The sequence below is a fragment of the Rattus norvegicus genome, chromosome 15 (assembly GCF_021556685.1).
Source record: "Rattus norvegicus strain SHRSP/BbbUtx chromosome 15, alternate assembly SHRSP_T2T, whole genome shotgun sequence".
In the NCBI taxonomy this organism is placed as follows: Eukaryota; Metazoa; Chordata; class Mammalia; order Rodentia; family Muridae; genus Rattus; species Rattus norvegicus.
The window spans coordinates 84,364,456-84,387,877 of NC_141548.1; the positions used below are offsets into that span (position 1 = coordinate 84,364,456).

At 42.2% G+C, this 23,422-nt stretch overlaps 1 protein-coding gene across 51 annotated transcripts in view; it reads left to right on the forward strand.

The window, feature by feature from the left end:
* Positions 1–23,422, forward strand: part of Lmo7 (LIM domain 7) — a 202,842-nt gene that overhangs the window by 117,867 nt on the left and 61,553 nt on the right. For 47 of the 51 annotated variants that reach the window (NM_001001515.2, NM_001415119.1, XM_087586224.1 and 44 more), the window contains 1 exon segment: positions 22,218–22,248. In NM_001001515.2, coding sequence (NP_001001515.2) covers positions 22,218–22,248 — 31 coding nt within the window. 51 annotated transcript variants of the gene reach the window in all.

The window sequence follows — 23,422 nt, forward strand, 5'->3', positions numbered from 1 at the left end:
CTTTTTCAAAGGGGCGTGGTCTGGGTCTGGGAGGAGACAGTGTCTGAGTCTGGGGTCTATGGCTGTTAGGAGGCACCATGACCATGACAACTCCTATCGAAGAAAGTGTTTGGGGCTGGCTTACAGGGTCAGAGGTTTAGTTCATTATCAGCATGGAGGGCAGCACGGCAGACATGGTGCTGGAGAAGTAGGTGAGAGTTCTATATCCAGATCTGCAGGCAGCAGGAAGAGAGCCACTGGGCTTGGTTTAGGCTTTTGAAAACCTTAAAGCCTATTACCTCTAGTGAATTACTTCCCTCCAGCCTCCACACCCCTTAATCCTTTCTAGTAGTGCCATTCTCTGGTGACCAAGCATTCAAATCTATGAGCTTATCGGGGCCACTCTCATTCAAACCACCACAGACAGCATGAGTGACATTGTCCTTAGCTGGAGGTAGCCATAGTATGCAGTATCCCAGATTACTGAGAAATAATATAACGTTCCCTTGTCCTTGTTCAACTACTAAGGAATGGTGGAGAGTTTTAACTGCTTTATTGAAGACTCTGACACCATGGCTTAAGCTGTAGTTAGGCCATTGGGTTTGGACATGACTCTTTCCAGGGTGGGCAGAAGTGGCGGCTTCGGGGCTGGGCTGGTTCTGTGGTGAGGTATAGGTGGGAATACTGTCTGAGTCCTCCCCTGTGAACAGCACCCAGTGGATACGCAGCATTCATCCTCTATGGATTCCAAACCTACGAATAGAGAAGGGAAACAACTTACCTTGTACTTTGAACAAAGTAGAGGAAAACCTTTATTAATTTTTAGTTTGGGGTGTTAAGGAGCCTTGTCATGTTTCACAGCTGTCCACTCTAAGGCAAGGGTGGATTGGAGTGAGGTGTAGCAACAAGATTAGGACATTGCTGTGTTTGAGGACCCCAAGTACCTCAGAAATGTTCCTCGGGGTTTAGACACATTAGACGAGGGCTATCAGTCTCTGTCAGGTGGCTCACTGCCTGCTTCTAAATGAGAGACACAGCCCAGCCAGTCGTTCTCCCCTTTGCTTCAGATGCCTGAAGTGAACTGAAGCAGAGAGAAGGCAAACTTCCTCAGCACCATGACCTTGGGCAAATAATCAAAGTTTGGGCTTTCAGTCACAGGATATCATCTCCTCCTGCCATGTTGCCTAAACAGACTTAAATAGCATTGGGAAGTGGACTTCTATTTTGTTTTCCTGTGCTGTGTGCCTAACATTGTCAAAAGTCTATTTTTAACCATGCCAGCTTGACCCTAAGGTGAGTGTGTAAACTCGATTGACACTCCCACACTCCACGCCTGTGTGTTCTGGTCTTCAGATTCTCTTCCCGCTTTGTCTGTCTTAAGTTTACTTCAAGTGGGAATATTAAAACATGTCATCAGATTCAATATCATTGATCTTCATGATTTTCTAGTTGTAGGAGGGTTAAGCGACAACATGTAAAGATTGTGTGAACTACAGTTGAAAAATAACTGAGTATTTGAATTTTATTGACTTAGATCTACAGAAATGCCTTTGTAAATGTATGGATTTTGAGCAGATATTTTACGAATGTTCACTCATACTTATCATGATAATGGAGCAGACCTGTTGTAAGGTGAGGGTTATAATAAAACTTTACTAATCTAAACTGCCAGGGACCACACTGCCACGCCCTGACCTTTGTAGACTGGCATGGGACTTGTCTAAAAATAGATCTAATAAATACCTCTTATTTAGATAGTTCCTTGTTTATCTGCTTCTCACTCTATTCTACAACAAAAGACTGAAGCTGCTTTTAGCCTTAACTTCAAGTTAACTGACCTCTGAATAAGAAAATCCAAACCAGGATATTACATTTGCCATCACTAAGGTCTGTGACGATGTACACAAAGCTTTAGGTTGCTAACTTGAAACACCCTAAAGCTCAAATTCTATGGAGAAGATAAGTTGGTTACATTACCTATTTTACTGGAATAAAGAAGAAAAAAAAAACCTACTACGAATGCTGCCTCTAAGCCCGGCTATTCCTGTAAGCATCGGAGTTTGAAACAGGTGGTCACCACAGAGCATCCAGTGTAACAATAAATAGCACGGTCTAATTCCAGTAAGACGAGACACGGGTGGCGTGGGGGAGGGCAATGGAGGGAGATGGAGGATGGTGCAGGGGTGGGGGGTGGGGTGGGATCAGACAGTGTGACTCAGAAGGACAAAGTCCAAGGAATGAGTCAAGCTCTGAACTCCTTGCAGGGAGCTCCGATTTGCTCGCCAAGCCCTTAGAAACTATTTCTAAGTTCTATGTGAATGACCCCGGCTAACAGGAAGAAGTTTTGATGGAATGTTTCCTTTTGTCAGTGTAGTGTTTTAGATTACCAAAGTCACACAAAGCTAACAGTTGCCCAAGCTTAAAATATTGCAGGAAAATTAAAATAAGAACAGGTCTCTAAATAACTACCGGCTGGGTGCAATTAGATAATAAATCTATCTGAGCTTTATAGTCATTTATACATGGAATGCAGAGCTTACATTAATATATATAAAAAGGAAGAGAAAGATACTGGGCGAAGGTGTGGACATCGGAAATGGTGACGTTTTGCTTTATATGATGTGTGTGATCTTAGAGTTGCTAGTTTGGTTGCTTGGGTTGACAGACGTGAGGCTGTGCTACAGGAACAGGGTAAGGGGCTAAAGGCCACACGCTTAGTAAATGGTGTGACTGGAAGTCCTCATGATGACTCAAGCTGCACTTTGCAGTAGATAATTCTGAGTGTTCAGGTGAGACTCAGGGTGATCGAATGAAGGAATTTTCTAGTTGTGTGTGTGTGTGTGTGTGTGTGTGTGTGTGTGTGTGTGTGTGTGAGAGTGTGAGTGAGATGAGCTCCCGGAAGTGGCTTAGGTAGAATGGATGTTCTGAGATAATGAAGGTATTTGCATGTTTTGGTAGCTACAGGTAAGAAGTTATGGACTGGACTTTATCTAGAGGTCATGCTTTGAGCAAGCTCTTCTAAGATTTCAATGTGCATATATTACATGGGAGTGTGTTACGATGCAGGCCTTGGCAGGGGTGGGTGGGAGCTGGAACTGTTTTTAGCAGGCTTGGCAATAGAGAGCACGCTCTCAGCAGGAAGGGTGCATATCACACACTAACATGTGGTTTGAGGCAGGTGTTGGGGAAAACTACTTCCCTTTTCCTGTGAGATGAGGGCATCCTCACAGTGCTCTCTGTTCACACCCGTGCTTTCCTGCTGGTTCACATGGTGACCATTCAAATCCAAATTGCAGCTCTGTGCTACCCTCTTCTCCATGAAGCCCTTCCTTATTGTCATCCTACGTCTGAACTTTCCAGCCTTCTTATGGGATGATTTACTTATAATCAAATACACCTAGTTTGTGTATATAGTCTTAAATTTGGTAATTGAATGCGATTGGGTTATGATCACCATGATCCAGATGTAAGACACTGAAGAAGTTACCACATGACTCTTAGTGGTCAGATCCCTTCCTTTTCCTCATACTCATCCATACATAGGTCATGAATAAACTACCTCAGAATTTTTTGAGACAAAAGCTTACTACCAGCCCTGGTTGGCCTGCAATTCCAAATGTAGACCAGGCTTACCCTGGACTCGGCAGAGATCTGCCTGCCTCTGCCTCCTACGGCGTGAGATTAAAAATGTGTGCCACTATGCACAGAAAAAGTGCACTTGTTTTCCCAATCTTTGGTGTACTGTTGAAACGTGAGTATAAGTGGGCCTTGCCCTTCCCCCCTTTCAAAAGGTAGACAAGAATTCACGCCTCAGTATGTTCTAGAAATGCTTTGATATTCTGTCTTAGGAACTATTTTACTGTGGAGCGATTGGCAGGAGGAACATTACCCTCCTAGGACAATGCCATGACCTACCTGTAAGAAACTGGCCTTCTTTCTGGATCCAGTTGATCCAAGCTCAATTAAGAGAATATAACACTACTGTATGCTGTAGACTTGGGAATCTTACATTACGACTGCAACTGTTTGTATGGTTTCCAAATTTTCCTCATGTCTTGGGAAAAGCTACAAGTCAAATGGGTGGAGTGGACAACTATTTCTTGGGCTTAGACCCATTCACAAAGCTGTCTAGGACTTGGAAGAAAGCTTTTGATCTTGGCCTGCTCCCTCTCACCTTGCCATCAAGTCCATTCTTACACTGACATTGGAGCCTCCTCCTCTGAGATTCTAGCACATACTGAAGACCAGCTGAGATATCAGCTGCAGCCGGATCCTCGGACTTCCATCTACTGTTGGGTTAGCTGGTCATAGCCTGTAAACCATTCTAATAAATTTTCCCTCTCATACATAACATATGACATATAATGTGTTTATGTGTATGTGTATACACAGACACAGATACACTCACTGTGTAGGTTTTGTTACTCTAGAGGATCCTGACTAATACACCACCTACTTTCCTTACTTTTACAAAACATAATAAAGACAACACTAGACCCTGTGTAGAGGGACCACATGAGGATTAAAAAAAGTTGCTAAAAACAAAGAGCCTCAATTTTAGACAAGCCACCAATATTTTGAGAACACCAGAGTTTTACTAATATCTTTTATAAAAATTGGTTCTCTTCTATTCCCAGAATTCCAGAAGTACACACAATCTCCATGCCAGTTTTGTATGAAAGGAAGTATGGCCCTATGTTTGGGAATGTGGTGGTCTTGAGAGTATTGTAAGGGACACACCACTTAGCTGACGGTACAATTTTACCCTCGGAGAGCAATTAAGTCTGAGAGAAATGAAGGAGCTGCCACTGGAGGATAAACATTCCTGGGGAAAATGTAAAGGAAGGAGACAGGCAGCCACTGGACTCAGCCTGGACACTCTCTGTCAGAGAAGGTGGCAAAACCAGGTGAGCAGCCTATAGTGTCCACCTCGCATCCTAAAAAGCCCTGGAGGACCTCAGGATGTGCTTAGAGGAGAGTTTTCTTTTTCCTTATTTGATTTTAAGAGTAAATTAAGATTTTTTTTTTATCAGTAACTACATCACAGGTCATGGGAATGACAGATTTAGAGAAAACTCACATTTCCCCCTTAATCGTCAGCTGTTATCATACTGTAAGAAGTTATATGCATTTTATTTTATGAAAAAATGTATTTAACAGTCTTCTTAGGATGAAATATGAAAGTGAAATGATTTCGCCTCTTCATGTTAACTCGAAACAGAAATGAAACTATGACTTGGGTGTCGCACAGCAGTAGATAGAAAAACGCTTGCTCAGAAGACTTGAGGTCCTGGGCTCAGTCTCTAGCAGCATAAAATTCAGGGGGGGAAAAAGAATAAAATTATAGAGTAAAAGATAATGAATCTTAGTTAACTCTATTTTGGGGAGATTGCTTTTATTATTTCCTCAAAGACGTTTTTACATGTGGGCGACGTGTCTCTAACTTCAGATAATAAACATAGGAAGGGTATCATTAAGAAGTTAGAAGTAAGTAATTATGTCTAAAGGTTCATCCCCTCTGAAATTAGTTTTCAAGGACAGATACAGCAGGCCTTCCTCGTAAGAGAGTTCTCTCTGATCTTTCCTTTGGGACTGGAGAGTGAGTTCAGGACCTTGTGAAGGCTAGGTCTTCCACTGACCTATCTTCATCCTTTGCCCAGTTTTTGCCAGTTCTATTTTTTTTTCTTTTCTTTTCTTTTCTTTTCTTTTCTTTTCTTTTCTTTTTCTTTTTTTTTTTTTTTTTGGAGCTGGGGACCGAACCCAGGGCCTTGCACTTGCTAGGCAAGCGCTCTACCACTGAGCTAAATCCGCAACCCCCTATTTTTTTTTAAATTAAATTCATCCTTTAAAGTTTTATATATATGAACTATATTTACATTATTTCTTCCTCTCCTTTTTCTCCAACCTTCCCACACTGTCTGCCCCTCAAATTTATGACTTTTGTCTTTAATTAGTAACCCCACCACCATATACACACATGCACATGCACACACACGCAAACACACTCACATGGATAACATAGAAACACCACCTTCTGAGTCACTTTAGTGTTGCTTGTATGTACCTGTTTTTAGGGATGACCACTTGATATTACTGGGCTGATTCCTGGGGAACGGTTCTTGTTCTTCCTGTCTTAGCAGTCTTTAAGCTCTTCATCTAGGGTTGGGACCTCACGAGATTTCTCTTACCCTCTCGGTATGTCAACTGCTATTGTCATTTTCAGATCTGTTTAAGATGCCATATGTTGAGATTTCATGGGTGCAGTTTCTTTGGTCTGTCTGTCTGTCTATCTTATCTATATCTCAAAGGATACAATACATATGTTGTCAAATATATGTTGTCAAAGGTTATACATCCTTTTAATCCTTTCAAATGGTTCTACTCCCTGGTGATTAAGCATTAAAATGTATGAGGCTATGGGACCATTCATATTCAAGCCAGCACAAGAGTATCAAGCATGGTTTCCCTTCTGCTGAGCAGGCTAATTGGACAGCCATCGATGAGCGTCAAGTTAGATGTACCACTACTTCATGTGTAGGAGTATCTTGTCACACTGGTATAAGGACATCATTGTAATACTTCCTACCCACTCTGACGTAATCTCACAATCTAAAGTTAAGTGCTTTTCTTATGCTCTGTTGGCAGATTACGTAGAAATTTGGGATTACGTTATTTGAAAGTTAAAAGATTTATTTTTATTTTCTGTGTATGATTTTGTCTGCATATATGTTTGTACTGTGTGTGTATGCCTGATTCTTGTGAAGGCGAGACAAAGGTATTAGGTCCTCCAGGATTAGTTATTGATAGTTGCGAGCCACCATTTGGGCACCAGGAACTGAACCCTGGTCCTCTGTAAGAGCATCAAGTGCTCTTAGGTTTTGAGTGATCATTCTATCTACCCTGAAAGCTTACTTAAACAATTATATATATTAGAATCACTGTTAGAGAACGACTTAATGATTAATTACTTATTAGTTTTCTGCTATCAGTGACCATTACTCACTGTAACCGAAAACAATGTAGAAATAACTTTTATTTTCAATTTTTGTGTACATATGTGTCTTGTGTAGGTTTCTGCATGGAGCGAGTGTAGTGCCCGTGGACTCTAGAATGGGTATCAGATCCCCTGAAGCTATAGTTACAGGTGACCATTAGCTACCTGATGTGAGATCTGGCAACTACACTTGGGTCCTCTAGGGAACCTGCTCTCCTACCCTCAGAGCCATTTCTCTAGTCCCTAAATTTATGTTAATTTGTAACTTTTTTTTTCTTTTTTTTCGGAGCTGGGGATCGAACCCAGGGCCTTGCGCTTGCTAGGCAAGCACTCTACCACTGAGCTAAATCCCCAACCCCAATTTGTAACTTTTTAAAGTTGACTTTTCTCTCCTTTGGGGGGGAGGGTATGCCGGGATTTGAACCTATAGCCTCGAATCTCTTACATCTTGCTTACCTTTAAGGAAAAATACATACTTTTTTAAAATATAAAGGACATATCTGCCCTTCCACAATGGCAACTTAATTTTATGTGCAACCACAATCTTTATCTGTATTTCATATATATTTTTTAAAAAGTTGGTTTTCCTTTCTCTCTGGTGCCTTCTGCCTCCATTTGTAAGTATTTGTGTTTATGCAAACCGTATAGATATTGTGATTGTGTGGGTTTCCAGTGAGGTGCAGTTTGTGCCTACTCTTCATCCCATTAGATATATTTTTTTTTTCTGACATTTAGTTCACAGTCTGCTAAATGAAGTTTAGGTAACATAAGAGTTAAGCCTAGGCTCCTCTCCCTGGTCTTCAGGGACATAGCATAGGAATGCAAGGGATGAGGAAGTCCATGCATGTGACAGCAATGCTTTATCCTTCTGAGGAGCAAGCACCGTTAAAGCTGGCGTGGGCCGCCCTCTCAGAAGTCTCTTAGAGGAAATTTCCTTGGCACTGCTTGAAATGTTTTGTTCTGTGTGACTGAAGATATGCTTTTTTTCCCTCCTCCTCCTCCTCCTCCTCCTCCTCCTCCTCCTCCTCCTCCTCCTCCTCCTCCTCCTCCTCCTCCTCTTCTTCCTCCTCCTCCTCCTCTTCTTCCTCTTCCTCCTGTTTTGGCTTAGGTGTTCTCCCCTGGAAACCATGGGGTGTTGCTGCTTCTGGAGTGTTAGATAACCAATTCAGTGACCTTCCCTGACTCTCAGATCCCTGTCCCGAGCACCCTGAGAGCCAGCTCTGCAATGCTTTCTAAAGCATGCCCAAGCACAGCGAACTGCATTGAGTGTTCTTTTATTTCTTAGTCAACACTTGAAAATCCTTGGCAGTAACTCCAGGCCCTGCACTAACTTTGAGGTTCTTTGTGCCTTTGATTGTTTACTTTTAAAACTCAAGTTGGGTAAGGCTAGATGAATTATGTTTTGCTTTAATTTCCTTTTTCACAAAGATAGCCAAATTTGCCGAAGCTATCATTTGAGCTCAGGTGGCGCTTTAATTGGCTGTGTTTCAAGGGCAGCGGCTTTCAATATTTTACAATTCTCATTACTATGTGTGCGTATGACGTATGTGTGTGGGCCTACCATCACACTCGTTATGGAAGGTCAGAAGGTAGACAGCTTATGGAGAAGAGCCGCCTCTTCCATTTTTACATTTAAGACTCGTCTCAGAATAGCATGAGGCTTTTGTAGCCACTGAGCCATCTTGTCAGCCCAGCCTTCAGTGCTTTGGTCTTTTAGCTTGCATCAAAATCCTCCAGATGACTCATCAGACTGAGGTACTAGACCTCTAATCCCAGAGAGGATTGCTTTAGAGAGGTTCTTGGGGTTGGGGGAGGTAGTATAGGCAGACGCCATATCGGCATCTGTGGAAGAACATGGTGGTCATGATCATGTGCTCTTGAGTAACTAGAATCCACGAGCTTCTGTGATGGGGAATTGTTGTTTGTCTTGGGTCCTGCTTTTTGACTCTGAGGCTGCTGTGGAGGTCCCTTACTAGGGCAGCCCAAGTGGAAAAATGAAGATTCTTGGGAATTAGGTGGCCTAGCCACTTAGGTTCTAAAGCTTGTCCAGGGCTAACAATGGCGAGTCTGTAAGGTATAATGCAGAACGGTTCCTGGGAAGGACTAGTAGAATTGGGTTGGGATCAGACACGGTGAATGGGAGCCAGAGGGCTGGGAAATCATTTCACTCATTATCCTGGGAAGGGTTTGAAAAATTACTCATCAATAAAATGAGAATTGGCAGCTCATACCTGCAATCCCCGTAGCTGCTGGAGTTGTTAATGCATAAAACTCATCTCAAAGACAAACCAAACAACAGCCCCTAAAGCCAAACCACAAAAGTAAATTAGTCGAGGAAATGGAACTTTACTGCAGAAAGCGTTAAGTCAATTTAAAAGGCATCTAACGGTGTCTATTGAATTTGAAAGCTGATAGACAAGCAGGGTTATAGTAAACCTGAATTTGAAAGCCAGTTAGGGTATTAAAATAAAGCAAGTTTACTCATTTTTTTTTTTCCGGAGCTGGGGACCGAACCCAGGGCCTTGCACTTGCTAGGCAAGCGCTCTACCACTGAGCTAAATCCCCAACCCCAAGTTTACTCATTTTTAGTGGCGTACATAGGACACTTACTTGGTAATACTCTCAGAATATTCTGAAGTTCCTATCATTAGAAGAAAGCACAAACGGGAAATAGAAGGATTATGTTTGCACATGTGCACACATGTACACATGCACACATGCAGAGTGAAAGGTGCTATGTATTTACACAATTCTGTAGAAATTCAAAGAAAATTGCCTTATAGAAATTATAAACAAGAGAAACAAGGTAATAAATCTAAAGAAAATATTAAGGCATTTTTTTTCTTGGACAGGTAGTTATTTCTATCTCTCACACAGGCTAGATTTGGGAAATTTAAAAATATCTTTATAAATGACACATTTCTCATTGTTTTCAACTATATATATAATCAATTATATATAGTGTATATGACATTAATTTATTAATTTTATGTATATTTAAAATTATATATAAAAATTTGAAAGTATACACACAATTTGCTTTGAGAAAAATACTGTCTTCAATTAAAAAAAAACCTTCTCTTACTCTATGTGAAATAGTTTTATGTGAAAATGTAGTAGCAATATATAGTTTGAGTTGAATTTCTCTGAAATAAATATAGATGCTGCTGCTGGCCTGGTTGGCCGTAGATGAGGGTATGGATGGAGAGTGAGGAGTAGATAGATGTCTCTGCTTTCCACTGATTCTGTATGCTGTGAAGAAGAGTTTAGGTCAGGTAAATTTGGGTTTAAGTATTGACAATGTAAGACAGTGCTATAGAACTCTATCTGGAGCAGGACAGCCATTGTCTTTATTAGGAACGCTGAGACCACTTGAGAGACCCCCAAGCATGTTGATTGTTGATGTTTCCACAGAAGGTTTTGGGAGGGTCGTTGGATGCTCACTTGAGATTCTCTTCTGCCTCTCCTTCCTATAATTCTGTCCTAACAGCCTCACGGTCTCAGGTCGACTGTGTTGGGGAAGTCACTATCAGTGTTGGTATGAAATGGAGGGAGTACGGCATTTGGAGTAAGCCACACTCCTAAAAGAAACCCGATCTGTGTTCTGTAAGGAAGTCATTGGTTAAGTTGAACTTTGGTGGAATCGAATGAGTAGAGGTTTGTTTAAGTTTCCCATAGGGAAAGCATTCTCATGACACTTGGCAAGACATAACAAAACCACCAACAGGAGGAGCAATGCTATTGTGCCTGTTATGGGTAATGAGACAGAGAGCTGAGGCTGAGCTGCTGGAGAGGGAAAGGGTTGGATGGGGTTCCTGACATGGTTTCTCTCTGTGTGTGAAATGGTGTGCCTCCTCGCTGTAGAAGCATATGCAATGTCCATGCTTTGTGTAATAAAACAGGAAATGAAGCTGAGATCCCAGCTGGAACTTGCTTGTGTTGAGGAGAAATTAAAAGAGGATTCCTCTGATTAGGAGAGAAAATTGTGTTTGTGGGAGTAGGGGTATTGTATGAAGGGCTATTTTTCTCCTGCCCCCAAGCTCCCGGAATAATGATTCAGACTCAAGATATATTTATTTACAAGTACCTAAGTCATATAGCTAGGCTCAATCCCTGACTAGCTAATAATGTAAAATAACCCATCTATACTAATCTACATCCTGCTATCTGGCTAGTTACCTCTGCCCAGGTACATGCACCTGTCCTCCTCAAATCTCTCCTAAGGTCTCCTCCCACACCTGGCTCTATCCCAGAATTCTTTCTATCAGATGTCCCACCTTCTATTCTATCCTTTCCTACAGGCCATAGATATTTTAATTGACAAGTGATTCACTCATAGAATACACAAGATACTTCTCTGTACATGGGAGTGGGGCAGGAGTCGGGTAAGATGGAAATGTTGGCTTACTGATTTTTATAGTCAGAGGGCAGCAGGGCAAATCAAAAACAAATCAGATCAGTGTGGGAGAATCCTACCTGGGATCTGAGAGCTTGGAACTCATGGGATGTGTTGGATAATAAAATGGGAGAGGTTCCATGACTTACTCAAACATCTTGCCCTATCACTTCTCAAGATTTTAATTGTGAATGAGGAACAGATAGTCGGAGTCTCTTTCCTAAGAAGGTACTATTTGTGGTGATATGGTATGGATTATTCTGATATAGTATACTTTATGTGCAGGTGTCTTTGACAGTAAGTATGCAGCCATTGTGGAGCACATGCTAAATAGGTTCTAGACTGTGTGCACTAAGCAGGAGGCTTCACTGGAGGTATATGTAGGTTGGTTAAGACTTTCCAGGAATGTATCGCAATATCATTGTCATTGAGAAATGGAAAATCAGATGCATTGTTTCCTACCCTTTTAAATGTGAGACAGGTAAGTCTTTGTGGTAACTAGTTAAGTATGTCAAGGTTTCCAGTGTTGAGTGCCTATATCTTTTGACCTGTATGTAATTCAGCTCTAGTGGTAATATATTTAGAAGTAGCTGTTGAAATCTAGGCACTAAGCTGGATCTTACACCTACCACCCTTAAGATCTGTTTTCGTTTATTTGTGTGTGTGTGAACCTGTGTGAATTTACACACACCACATGCATGCAGGCCAGAAGAAGTCATTGGAACCCCAGGAGGAAGTAATAGATAAGCGGTGTTTCTATAACCTAATTTTGTTTTTTGCGGTGCTGAGGATAAATCACTTCGTCTAGCCATGCACTCCTGCACAGAGCCATACCTGGCTTCTTTCTTTTTCACAGATGTGTACTCTGTCACACTCCGAGTCCACATTTAGGGTCTGGTACCAGTAAGGGTCAGGAAATCCTTCACGGTTGCATTTTCTCTTGGATAATTATTACTTTGCTATTTCATTTACTTAGGAGTCTTTTGCGAAGACCTTTGGTAGCTTTCTATCAGCAGAAACCTCATCCAACATGACGGAGTGAGATTCTAAGGGAGCTTCTGTCTTTTGTGTTTTGAAGATACATTTAGGAAGGAAATTATTGTAGGCTCTGGATCGAACATTTTGAGAGAGTATACACAGCAATATATTAGGATGTGATAAAGAGTGTTCTCTCCAGTATTAGGAAGTGCCTTTTAATAAAAATAATAATAATTATTGCTATTTTTAAAAGCAGCAGTAGAAGAAAGGCATTTGTGATTACTGAGGCAAGGTCTTGAGGCTGCCTGGGAATCACATCGCAACTTAATAGTTGCTGGAACTTGGAAAGGTTTCTTTAACTTTTGGAATCTGGTTCTCAGCTTCTAATTAAGCTCGAAGTGGATTAAATGAGAGAGCGATACAGAACAATATAAAAATGCTCAATAAAGGTGGCGTTCCGAGTCTTTGTGGTGACTAGTTAAGTATGTCAAGAGATTGCAGCTGGAAAATGATTCATTAAAATAATAATCTTAGCAATGCCAAATGTTTAGATGGTAAAAAATTTCAAAATATAAAGCAAATAAATAGCCTTCTTGGTTCAGAGCTTCTCAAAATTTTAATTTTGTGCATATTCATGAGACAACAACATAGGGCTTTTCTAATCTTCTTTCCTCTTTTTTTTTCTTTTGCCCCGAAGTCTTGTTATGATGCCAGTTTCTTGTTCATGACACACAGTTATTGAGCAAAAGTGTGTCAGTTGGCACACGATCGCTGATCAACTACCACAAACTTTCCAATTAAATGCCTTGTATTTTTGTACTCTGGTTGAATTCCAACCATGTTATAGACATGACGTTGAGCATAGTCTCAAGGCTAGAGAGATATACAGCCTTCAGAGCGATGGTTCAGTGTTCCAGCACGCTGCATCTTGCAAGGAGGAATGGTTTGATAAGGATACCATGGGTGGCAGTATTTGACCCTGCACATCTCCCCTTGCTCAGGAAGTGCTCTTAGTGGTTTAATAACTGGGTGTGTTTTATGATATGAAGGAGAAGAATGCACTAGTTGATTATCAGATCCCTTGCCTAACTCTCAGGAGGATCACGGGCAGGGTCTGCACCTTCTAGTTTGCCTTTGCAGTAGGAGGCACCTCTCACTCTGGGTGATCCCCCTAGGTCACTTGGCTTGGGTTTCCCGATTCTTAACCCTTCCATGTTTAGGGATCAACCCTTGGGTCTCTCCTCTGGGATTAGGAGATGATGGTGTCACTCAGTCACGGAACTTGCATTTGTATCTCTGTGTTGGCAACTCCCCCAAATGAAAACCCCACTGTAGATTTCTGCCTTGAGCATCTAACTTAACGGTTACCTGTGACCTATAGTGTTATGGTTTTACCTGCTAAATGACTTGACCATCACATCTAACGTCATACGTACCCACCTGCATTAGGAGGTATAGGAGAAAAGATGTGGTGGGTGATTGCCATTTTGTTCTCTCTGAACAGTTTATACAGTTGTGTTCTGTTTAATAAACAGATCATATACAATTGTTCTTAATCTGCATTCAGCAAAAATACTAGTCATACTGTATTCTGCTTCTTTTTGTCATTTGATGGTATTTAGTCCCAACTGTGAACTTGCCTCTGTGTCTTAACAAGCTTATAAAAAACAGAAGAAAAGAGCCACATGATCTTTAGTTCATTGATTTGAACGAAACCTACCTCTAAGTTCGAAAATGACATTCTTCGCTTGTGTTAAATGACATTGAGTGTTTGGGTCCTTTGAATGCTTGCTTTTTCTCCTTGCTTCCCCTTTAAATAAAACTGTTTTATGTATGTGGGAGGGATGTGAAATTTAATAAGTTATTTTTAAAAGAAGGTACTTAGTCATACGTGATTGGAATTAGCCTCTTGTGGTTAGGGCGAAAACTGTTTCATTTCTGAAGGTTTTATTTTTCTCACATATGTAAGTATACAGGTATTAGGTTTATGCATTTATATTTGCTTACTGATTATCTCCAGGGGTGGTGATATTTTCCTGGTGTCAATCTTGAGGCACCACACTGAACAGACAGAGCTGTGTTCTGTGGGTCTGACAAGGGAGTCACAGATCTCCACCATCAATGGGAGCTGTCAGCAGGAAGGCAGCTTCTTTTAGAGATGGAAGGTGGGAGGGAGGGAGGGAGGGAGGGAGGGAGGGAGGGAGGGAGGGAAGAAGAATAGAAGCTACTTTCCTTCAGTGCAATTTGCTTTTCCGAGAGGAGGGAAGACTGAGTGAAATGTTCTAAGAATTCGTCTCTGTCTCCTTTTGTTCTCACTTCCATTTGAAGCAGTGGAAGGTGCTAGTGTTTGTTCTATTTTAAATGACGGAGTGGATGGATGGCTTCCATTAATAGAGCTTCCATGAATAGAAAAGGAGAGGCAGCCTGAGAGAGTCCTAGGTTCCTAATGGGACTATGGCATTTGGAATGGAAATGACCCCTTTGCTTTGGGACCCTAGTGTTGGGCATTTTGTTGCTTGTGTTTCTTACAGGGTACCTTAATGTTTAGGGTTGATCAGAATCCTTAGGTTTTCCTCCCTTTATGGAGATGGACTGCCTTGTAGTATCTGTGGCATTGATGTTGGGGTGGTGAGATGGTTCTGTTGATGAGAACACTGGCTCTCCAAGCACGAGGATGGAGTTTGAAGCCCTGTCACTCAAATAAAAAGCTAGGCATGGCTACACATACCTCTAATCCCAGTATTAAGGGGCAGAGAGAGCAGACCTTGGACTAGATAAAAAGCCGAGCTTTGGGTTCAGGCAGTATCTCAAGGCAGTAAGGCAGAGTTATTGAAGACACTTGGGGTCTTGCTCTAGGCTTCATATGTTCCTGCACTTAAAAACATGTACATATACCACAAATACATACATATACATATTGTGCACACATGTACATAGACACATTCTAATACATAGATACAACACATCCATGTAGCATATATATTACACACAGCACAAATAAGCATACACTCATACACAAACATATACACACATATAACATGTATATAAACCAATACATAATGTATAGACACACGTATTTACTTACATGCATACATACACACTCATGTATATACAAATCCACTTTGTATACACATAAACCCACACATATCACACACACATACACATATGTATATGTACACATAGAGACGTATTCTACCACGCTCATACTACACAAATCCACATACACATTTGTTCACATGCATACCATTCATACGTGGACACATCCACACACACACACACATTGACATACACATACATTTACATCACTCACACACACAAACACACACACATGCATGCCCATGAGCACCCTCACACAAGCTATCAAAGATGACGTTATTGTGGTTTGAATGTGTCCCCCGATAGTTCTGGGGTTAGGATACTTCAGATGACAAGGCTCTTCTCTCCTGAGTGGATAGGTTAGTGCGGTTATTGAGGGGTGGGTTAGATAAAGTGAGAAATCCTGCTGAAAGGATTTCTGTAGTCCTCTTTCTTTTCTCTACCCATTCTTTCTCACTTTCCGCATCACCAGACATAGGTCGCTGGACCTTGGACTTCCCAGCCTCCAGAACTGAAAGAAATGTACTTATAAATGATCCAGTCTGTGCTCCGTTCTAGCAGTGCAAAACAAACAGGCCAAGGCACACTGTCCCATCATTAGACGGACATCTGCTCTGACTTGCCCCTGCTGTCTCCCAGCATGCACTTGCCTCCACCCCCACTCCATGTACAGCTAGCAGATCTGAACCAGACAGAGCCCACACCCCTTTCTTCCTTCAGCTTCATATGAATGTCAACATTCAGGCTGCCATCTCTTGCTTCCTTTTTTATTAATTTCTCCTTTTAAAGTTACGAGCAGGTGTCCAGTGGTGGGAAGCAACGGTTGGAAAGCAGAGACTATTGGGTGGTTTGGAGAGGGACCAAGTATCTGGGGAGGTCAGCTTCTCTGATAGCAACATAGTTTCCCAAAAGGCAACGCCCAGGTCAGCTGGTGCCACCCAGGGCAGGGCCAGCTAGGCTGGGTCTCCAGGAAGCTTCCTGGCTTTGCTCTGGGGAGTACCCTGGGGATATAATCATTTGATCTGCTGCAGTTGTTCTGGGAGCAGAGGGAGCCAAGGAAACTTATTCTGGTAGCAAGGAGGAGCCTGAACCTGGTGTGTGGCTGGGCTTGAGCTCCTGGGAGAACGTCAAGAATTCAGATGTGCTTTTGGTTTTGACAGAGGAGGCCTGGATTGGAGGCTTCGAGTGGTGGTAGGTGGGGCCAGAATTTAAAAAATAAATTGTCGGGGTTGGGGATTTAGCTCAGTGGTAGAGCGCTTGCCTAGGAAGCGCAAGGCCCTGGGTTCGGTTCCCAGCTCCGAAAAAAAAAAAAAAAAAAGAACCAAAAAAAAAAAAATTGTCTGTCTGTCTGTCTATCTATCTCTATCTTTCTTTCCTGTATCTGTCTGTCTGTCTGTCTGTCTGTCTGTCTGTCTGTCTACCTACCTATCTACCTACCTACCTACCATCTATCTATATCAACCTACCTATCATCTCTCTCCCCCATCTCCCTATCTCTTTATTTAATCTATCTATACATTTATTTCTGCAGGCGGGAAAGGGCCTTTGTGCACCATATTGACTTTGTAGAGGTGGAAGGGGAACCAATAGGAGTTGTTTCTCTTCCAGCATGTGGGTTTCAGGGATGGAACTCAGTTCAGCAGTCTGTGCTGTAAGCTCCCTTACTTGCTGAGCTATCCCACTGGTCCAAGGTCAGATGTTTCACTGTGTTAAGCTTCTGTCTGGGGGGGTACCTGTGGGGAAATTTTTTTCCTACTCAACATGAAGAATTCCAGTGTGAATCTTTGCATGTGTGTTTCCCTGGGGGATGGTTGGTACAATCAGAGCTGCATTTGACTGTAACTGAGATTGGCCTTGAAAACGGAAATTGAGAATTGGGGAGAAGGGATGGTTTTGGAGAATGGAGGCATCATGTCTTTAGAGAATTATGGTGCTGGGACAAGGCAAGGAGAGATGGGGCCTTTCTGTAGCATGTGGGGCAGTGTCTCAAAGGAAAAAGGAGTTCTGAGTCACAGAGGAATTCAGAAACAGTGGGATTCTGTGTCAGATGCCGTGAGGCCTGGCTTGAGGTAATTTCCTCCTGTCTCTTGGCCCTCGATCAGCCAGGCTGGCTCTGTGAGTGGAGGTAACACACACAAACACTCAGATGCTTTCTTTGCCAGCCCTGTGAGTAATTCTCTGATAAACCACGTGTTGGGATGGCTCCAGCTTTCCCCAGTCCCGGAGGCTATTGGGCGAAGCTGTGGTGGGTGCGGTGTGTGGGCCCAGAGTCAGCTTCTTTGAAAGATTTTTCAGAGCTGCTTTGGATAGAGCAGTGGCTCGCTACTGGCTGGCACATACTGGCAAATTATAATCTCTTCCTTTAAATTGTTCTTAAAACTGCTATCAGATAGATGAAAGCAGGTTGTTTTTTTTTTGTTGTTGTTTGTTTGTTTTATTTTTTGTTTTTGTTTTGTTTTGTTTCGTTAGCTGTATAGACATCCCTCCCTCCAGCAATGAGGATCTTAGAAAACTTAAAGGACATGGCCATGACTCTGGTAGCCCAAGGATGGGTGGGAAGGACTGGCTTAGTGCCAGGGAATCTATGTAGATGATGACTGTACCAGGACGCCACACCCTTTGTTTTGACCTTCTTTGGAAGTAACTTCTGATCCTTATTTAAAGCTCTCCATACTAAGAGGTCAGAAAAAGTATAATATAAAAGTGTATTGGACATTAGGTCTCACTCAAATGCATCTCCTTGAGGGGAAAGGAGTCTGTGTAAAGGAATCAATGGCTGGCTTCCAGCAACCTCCCCTAGCTCAGTAGGCTAGTTAGTTAGATAGTGATTATCAGGGACAGCCATGAAGTCTCATTTCCTTGCTTGGCCTTGGCTTAAGCAGTTTGAAACTCAGTGACACCCAGTGAGGCTAGGCTCCTGTTTTGCAGGTGAGGCTACGGGGCAGTGAGTTCTCAATCCCAGTTTCTTGCAGATGGTTAAGGTGCAGTCAGGATACACACAGAGAGGATCCAAGAATGAGGCAAGCTGGCCCCTCCTGGAAGGACCTCATATCAGTTTTTCAGCAGAGTCAGAGATCTGGGCAGACCTTTAATTTCCTGGTCCTCCAATTGAAATTTACTTCTTGATTGGTTCGGACCAGTGCTTAAAAAAAAAAAAAATCATTTGAGTAGTAAAGAAAGCTCGAGTGTTACGGCTTCCAATTTCTACATATAGTTCAGAGCTGTTCAGGTGAGGGGATGACTATCGTGTGAGTCCACAGAGTGCACAGTTTGGAGGTCCGTGATGGGCACAGGTGGGCCAGTCCTTTGTCAGACAGCAAAGGAATTGCCAGAACTATTCAATTAATGCAATGGATTAGTTAGCTTTGCTTACTATTTTGTGATTATTAAATGTGGTTTCTACAGTTAGGGCATGGTTTAAGGATTAAATAAGGGCTATCTGTAGATTTAAGACAGCCATTTTTGAGTATTATCTGAATATAACCACTTTATCCAATTCACATTAAAACCTTTTTAAATGTAATTCCTTTCAACAGCATACGGATATTCAAACTGTCCTAGGTGTTTGTTTTAGGACTTTTCTTGCCAACTTGCCTTTCCAAAGTCTGACAGTGTATTCGGTGAATAAGAACATTTATGAGTCAAGAACATTTATGTATCTTGCCTTATTGCTGGTCATATAAAATACTTATATGCATACCCCAAGTAGGCAGACCCTTTATTTGGGCACTAGAGATGGCAGCGAGCACCACCACACAAGAGCTATTCCCATACTGAAGGCGGGGCTAGAGCCTGTGGCTCAGTGGCAGGTTGCTTGGCTACCACGAAGTCCAGTTCAGTTCTCAGCACCACAAAAACAAACGAGAACCAAAGCAGGCTGAAGGTGGCTGTAAGCATAAGAAATGTAAGAGGAAGTTAGGGAGTTTCGAGTTAGACTGGTTGCAACTTAGATGTCAGAGTCCAGCATAGAACGTCACCAGGAGGCTTCTGTGGGAGGAATGGACAGAAGAGGCATTCCCTCCCAGGGCCATAGTGTGAGAACTGGTCTTCTACATAGTTAGGGTTCCTATTTCATGTGTTTCCTCTTATCTGTTGAAGTCGGGGACATTGCGTGTCTTGCATTTGTCAGTATAAAACAGAAACCTTGAAAACGCGTGGTCCAAATAAATAGAGACCAATGGAGCCACATCCATTCCTAAAGTGCTCTCTCCATCCACATGGTGACGTACGGTGTCACCTCTGGGCACACTTGGTCTGGTGGGGCTACTCATCGAGGGTAGAATTTACTTTCAGCTTTGGTTTATGCAGGCCCTGCCTTGTTTCCTTGAGCTTCCTCTCTTTACTGGTTAATTTAAAAGGTCTTAGGGGTGTGGCCAGGAGCTGCCTGCTTCCTGACTTCATCCACTGGGGTGTGTGTGTGTCACAGTGAACTCTACTCCGGCAATCTTGGGCCGTGTGAATTCCTGGCATTATGGGTTTCAGTGGTAGGAAGCTAATTTGGCTGGCCCGTAGGTCTTTGTGTCCTGGAGCACGCTGTAAATGCTCTCATTTAGAAAGGAATGTAAAGTGAAAGGCCAGAATGCAAGGTCACTGCTGTTGGATCTGTCATGAAATAGCCTTGCCTTGCATTTCCAGCGGTGACTTATCTTTATAAAATGTCAGAGGCTGAAGGACTTGCAAACATTTATTTCAAGCTATTGAAAGGAGGTAGGGCTTCACGAGCGCTCTATGATTCCTGATGCTCAAGCATGCTTATGATAAAAGTGGGATCGCTTTGAGACCCATAGGTCTGTGAGACTACATATTCACGGTGCTTTTGCGCTTTAGATAATTTACTATTGAAGTGATATGGCAGTCACCACTAGAATTATGGGCCACGAGTTCACAACTGCTTCTAGTGATAGTCCCTCTTAACAATTTCCAAAACAGAATTCTATTCAGTGTTACAAGATGATTTTCTTGGTTGAAGAGGTATTACGATAACCTGAGCGGTGCTGCTGGGAGGTTTCTCCAGATTACTACTTTTGAAGTATAGCACACAAGCAGAAAAATCTATGATAACTCAAAGATCGAGCCCCAAGAGCTCAGGAGATGATAAAATGCTGGCCTTGAAATTCGGCGGCCTTGAGCTTGATCCCAGAACCATCTTAAGAAATGACCCATAAGCTGCTACATTTACAGATTGAGGATTTCCTTAGGAGGCAAACATAGGTAGCCAATTTCTGGGTCAAAATCCAAATTCTCAGCATCGGAGAATGTTCGCTGCACGACCTCTCCCATGCTCTATCCCAAGGGTACCAACCATTTTCCTTTTGCTTGTTTTAGTACTTTTATATTAACCTATCCATATTGCCTGTACTCTTCTTTTACCATTGGTTGTGAGACTGAACCATACCCTAGTTGCAGACTGTTCAATCCCATTGCCACCTAGCGTTCATATGTGTATGTATTCCATAAGGACACTAGGAAGTCGCCTGGGTATGACTTTTGCCAAACAGAGAAAAACAAAGAAAACAAGCAAAACTGCTCTGGAAATGGATTTGCTGGGCTGAGGACTATGGGCATATTTAATTTACCTAGATGCTAACAAGTAGGATCAGAATGAATGTACCAGATGTTTCCGCCAGCAATTCGAGGACTTACGGATTTTCCTGTTGATGCCTTTCTGGGTTGGAGCTGCATATTAGGTCCATTTTGTGTCGTGCTTGTTCTGTGAAAAGGAAGAGTTGTTGACGCTGGAAAGCTGAGTTCAGCCATTGTCTGTCTTCCCTCTCACCTTGTTCTTCTTCTTCTCCGTATTAATGAATGTGCGCTATGCACATGACCAGCTTGACGTATGGACACGTTCCACATACGTGTTGACAGCAAATGCATGTGTGTATTTTTTCTTCTACTACGTACAGTCATGCTGAAAAGCCATCCTAGAGTCCATCCAGCTCAGCCTTCTGCAGTGTAGCTCTCACTGATACCCTGTGTAGGCAATGATGCAAAATACTTCCGTACTCGAGGGAGGCCCCTCTGTTCTGCTACACATTATTAAGTCTCTTCAACACTGAGGTGGTACCTGTTTCCTTTTGACTTTCTTGTAGGCACCATGCTCTTTCACAGGCCAATAAAATTGTCCTACATGCCTGTAATAGAACTTTGACTGTTCAGGCCATAGGTCATGATAGTTTGAGACTGAGTATTACTTTAGTAGTCCTGGCTAGAGCTCACTTAACTCACTAGTGGCCATGAACTCACAGAGATCTGCCTGCCTCTGCCTTCCTGGTACTGGGGTTGAAGGCATCAGATCCCACACTTGATTCGTGGCCAATTTTTATAACTGCAATCTTCAGGGTCAGGATTTTTAGGCATTTTGCCGAGGGTTTTCTTGGGTAAAAAAGCTGTGAACAGTGGAGAACACTCAAGCTGTTTGTCTGGTCTTTTCCTTTCACTTGTCTGTGTCTGGTTTTCTTGTCGTATGCATGCTTTGGTTTTTGCTTAAAAACCTTCAGCATGGGTTTAAATGTTACTTAAAGAAAATTGAACAGCTCATCAGACAATCATGGATAAAACAAGAAAAAGAGCAAATGATTTCTTTTTATAGAAAACTCACTGTAATATTTAAGTCAGCGGCTATGGGAAGATCCCTGTGCTGTGTGCTCTAAGATTTCAGAACGTACAGGGGATTTTAACACCGATAGTACTTTATAATGAAAATAAATTTTAGTTATAGTTAATAATTTAAGGGCTGTGGATATTATTTAATCAATACATTCTTTTTCTTCACAGGCAAGAAGAGACTGACAGGAGACTGAAAAATGTAAGCTGCATTTAATGGGATGTTATAAATAGCTTTTCCTTTATATTCTATGAAGTCACAATAGATCTAAGAATACACGCTGTGTCATCTTATCTAATTAAATTTTACCTAGAAACCAACCAGTTAGAGTCTAAGAGCACATATTATAATGTATCTTTAGACTTTGTATAGACTGGACTTTGGCATAAAATGGAAGATTAAGTTTCAAGGGCTGGTTTTGTTATATTTCTAGTCTGGCAATAGCAAACTCAATTTAAGAGTTTTAGGGGAACAAGCAGGAGACCATCAAATTAGGCACAAAAAGGAGACACTGACTACTTAAGAACTCTAGGTAATTATTCAGTGTAGGCTGACATCATGTCCTTAATATTCTATAGTTATGAAAGAATATCTAAATATAACAGCTCTACTTAAGAATAATGTCATCAAGTAGTGAGAATTACTGACTTTAGGTGTGATATAGTTTTATTGGAAAAATAGTGACATAAAAAGTTTCGCTTACGGGCCAGGGAGGTGGCTTGTACAAGCCTGGTAGCCTGAGTTTGGATCCCTGGAATCAGTGTAAAAAGCTGGATACAGTGGTCTTAATGTGAGATGGGGGTCAGAGACAGAGCATTGCCCAGAAACTTGTGACTGGCCATGCCCAGCGGAGCAGCAAGCTACATGAGAGGCCCTGCCTAAAACAAAGCTACAAAATGGGAGTTGGCTTCTAGAAGTTATCCACACCTGTGGACCTGTGTGCATTCTTTCTGTCCCTCTGTCTCTCTCTCACACGCACACTTACCCCTTCCCACCCCCAAACCCTGGCCCCGAGTTTCACTTGTTGTTTATACTCATCTGTTTTTTGAGGCAGCTTCTCATGTAGACCCGTCTGTTCCCATAGTTTTCACGTACACATGTGCCCTTTGAACTTCTGGTCCCCTTGCCGCCATCTTTAAGTGATGGGGGTCCGGTATATACCACCAGAGCCAGTGTCCTGCAGTGCTGGGGACTAAACCCAGGGCTCCATGCATGCTAAGAATTCATTCTACCGAGCACCACTGCCAACCTTGTGTGCTGTTCTCACTACCATAGAGTATATGATGGCCTACTGGGTTCTGTGCCTTTTGATCTGAGAACCCATTTTGAAACAATGAACTGTATCAGGAATATATTTCAGATGACCACATTCTGC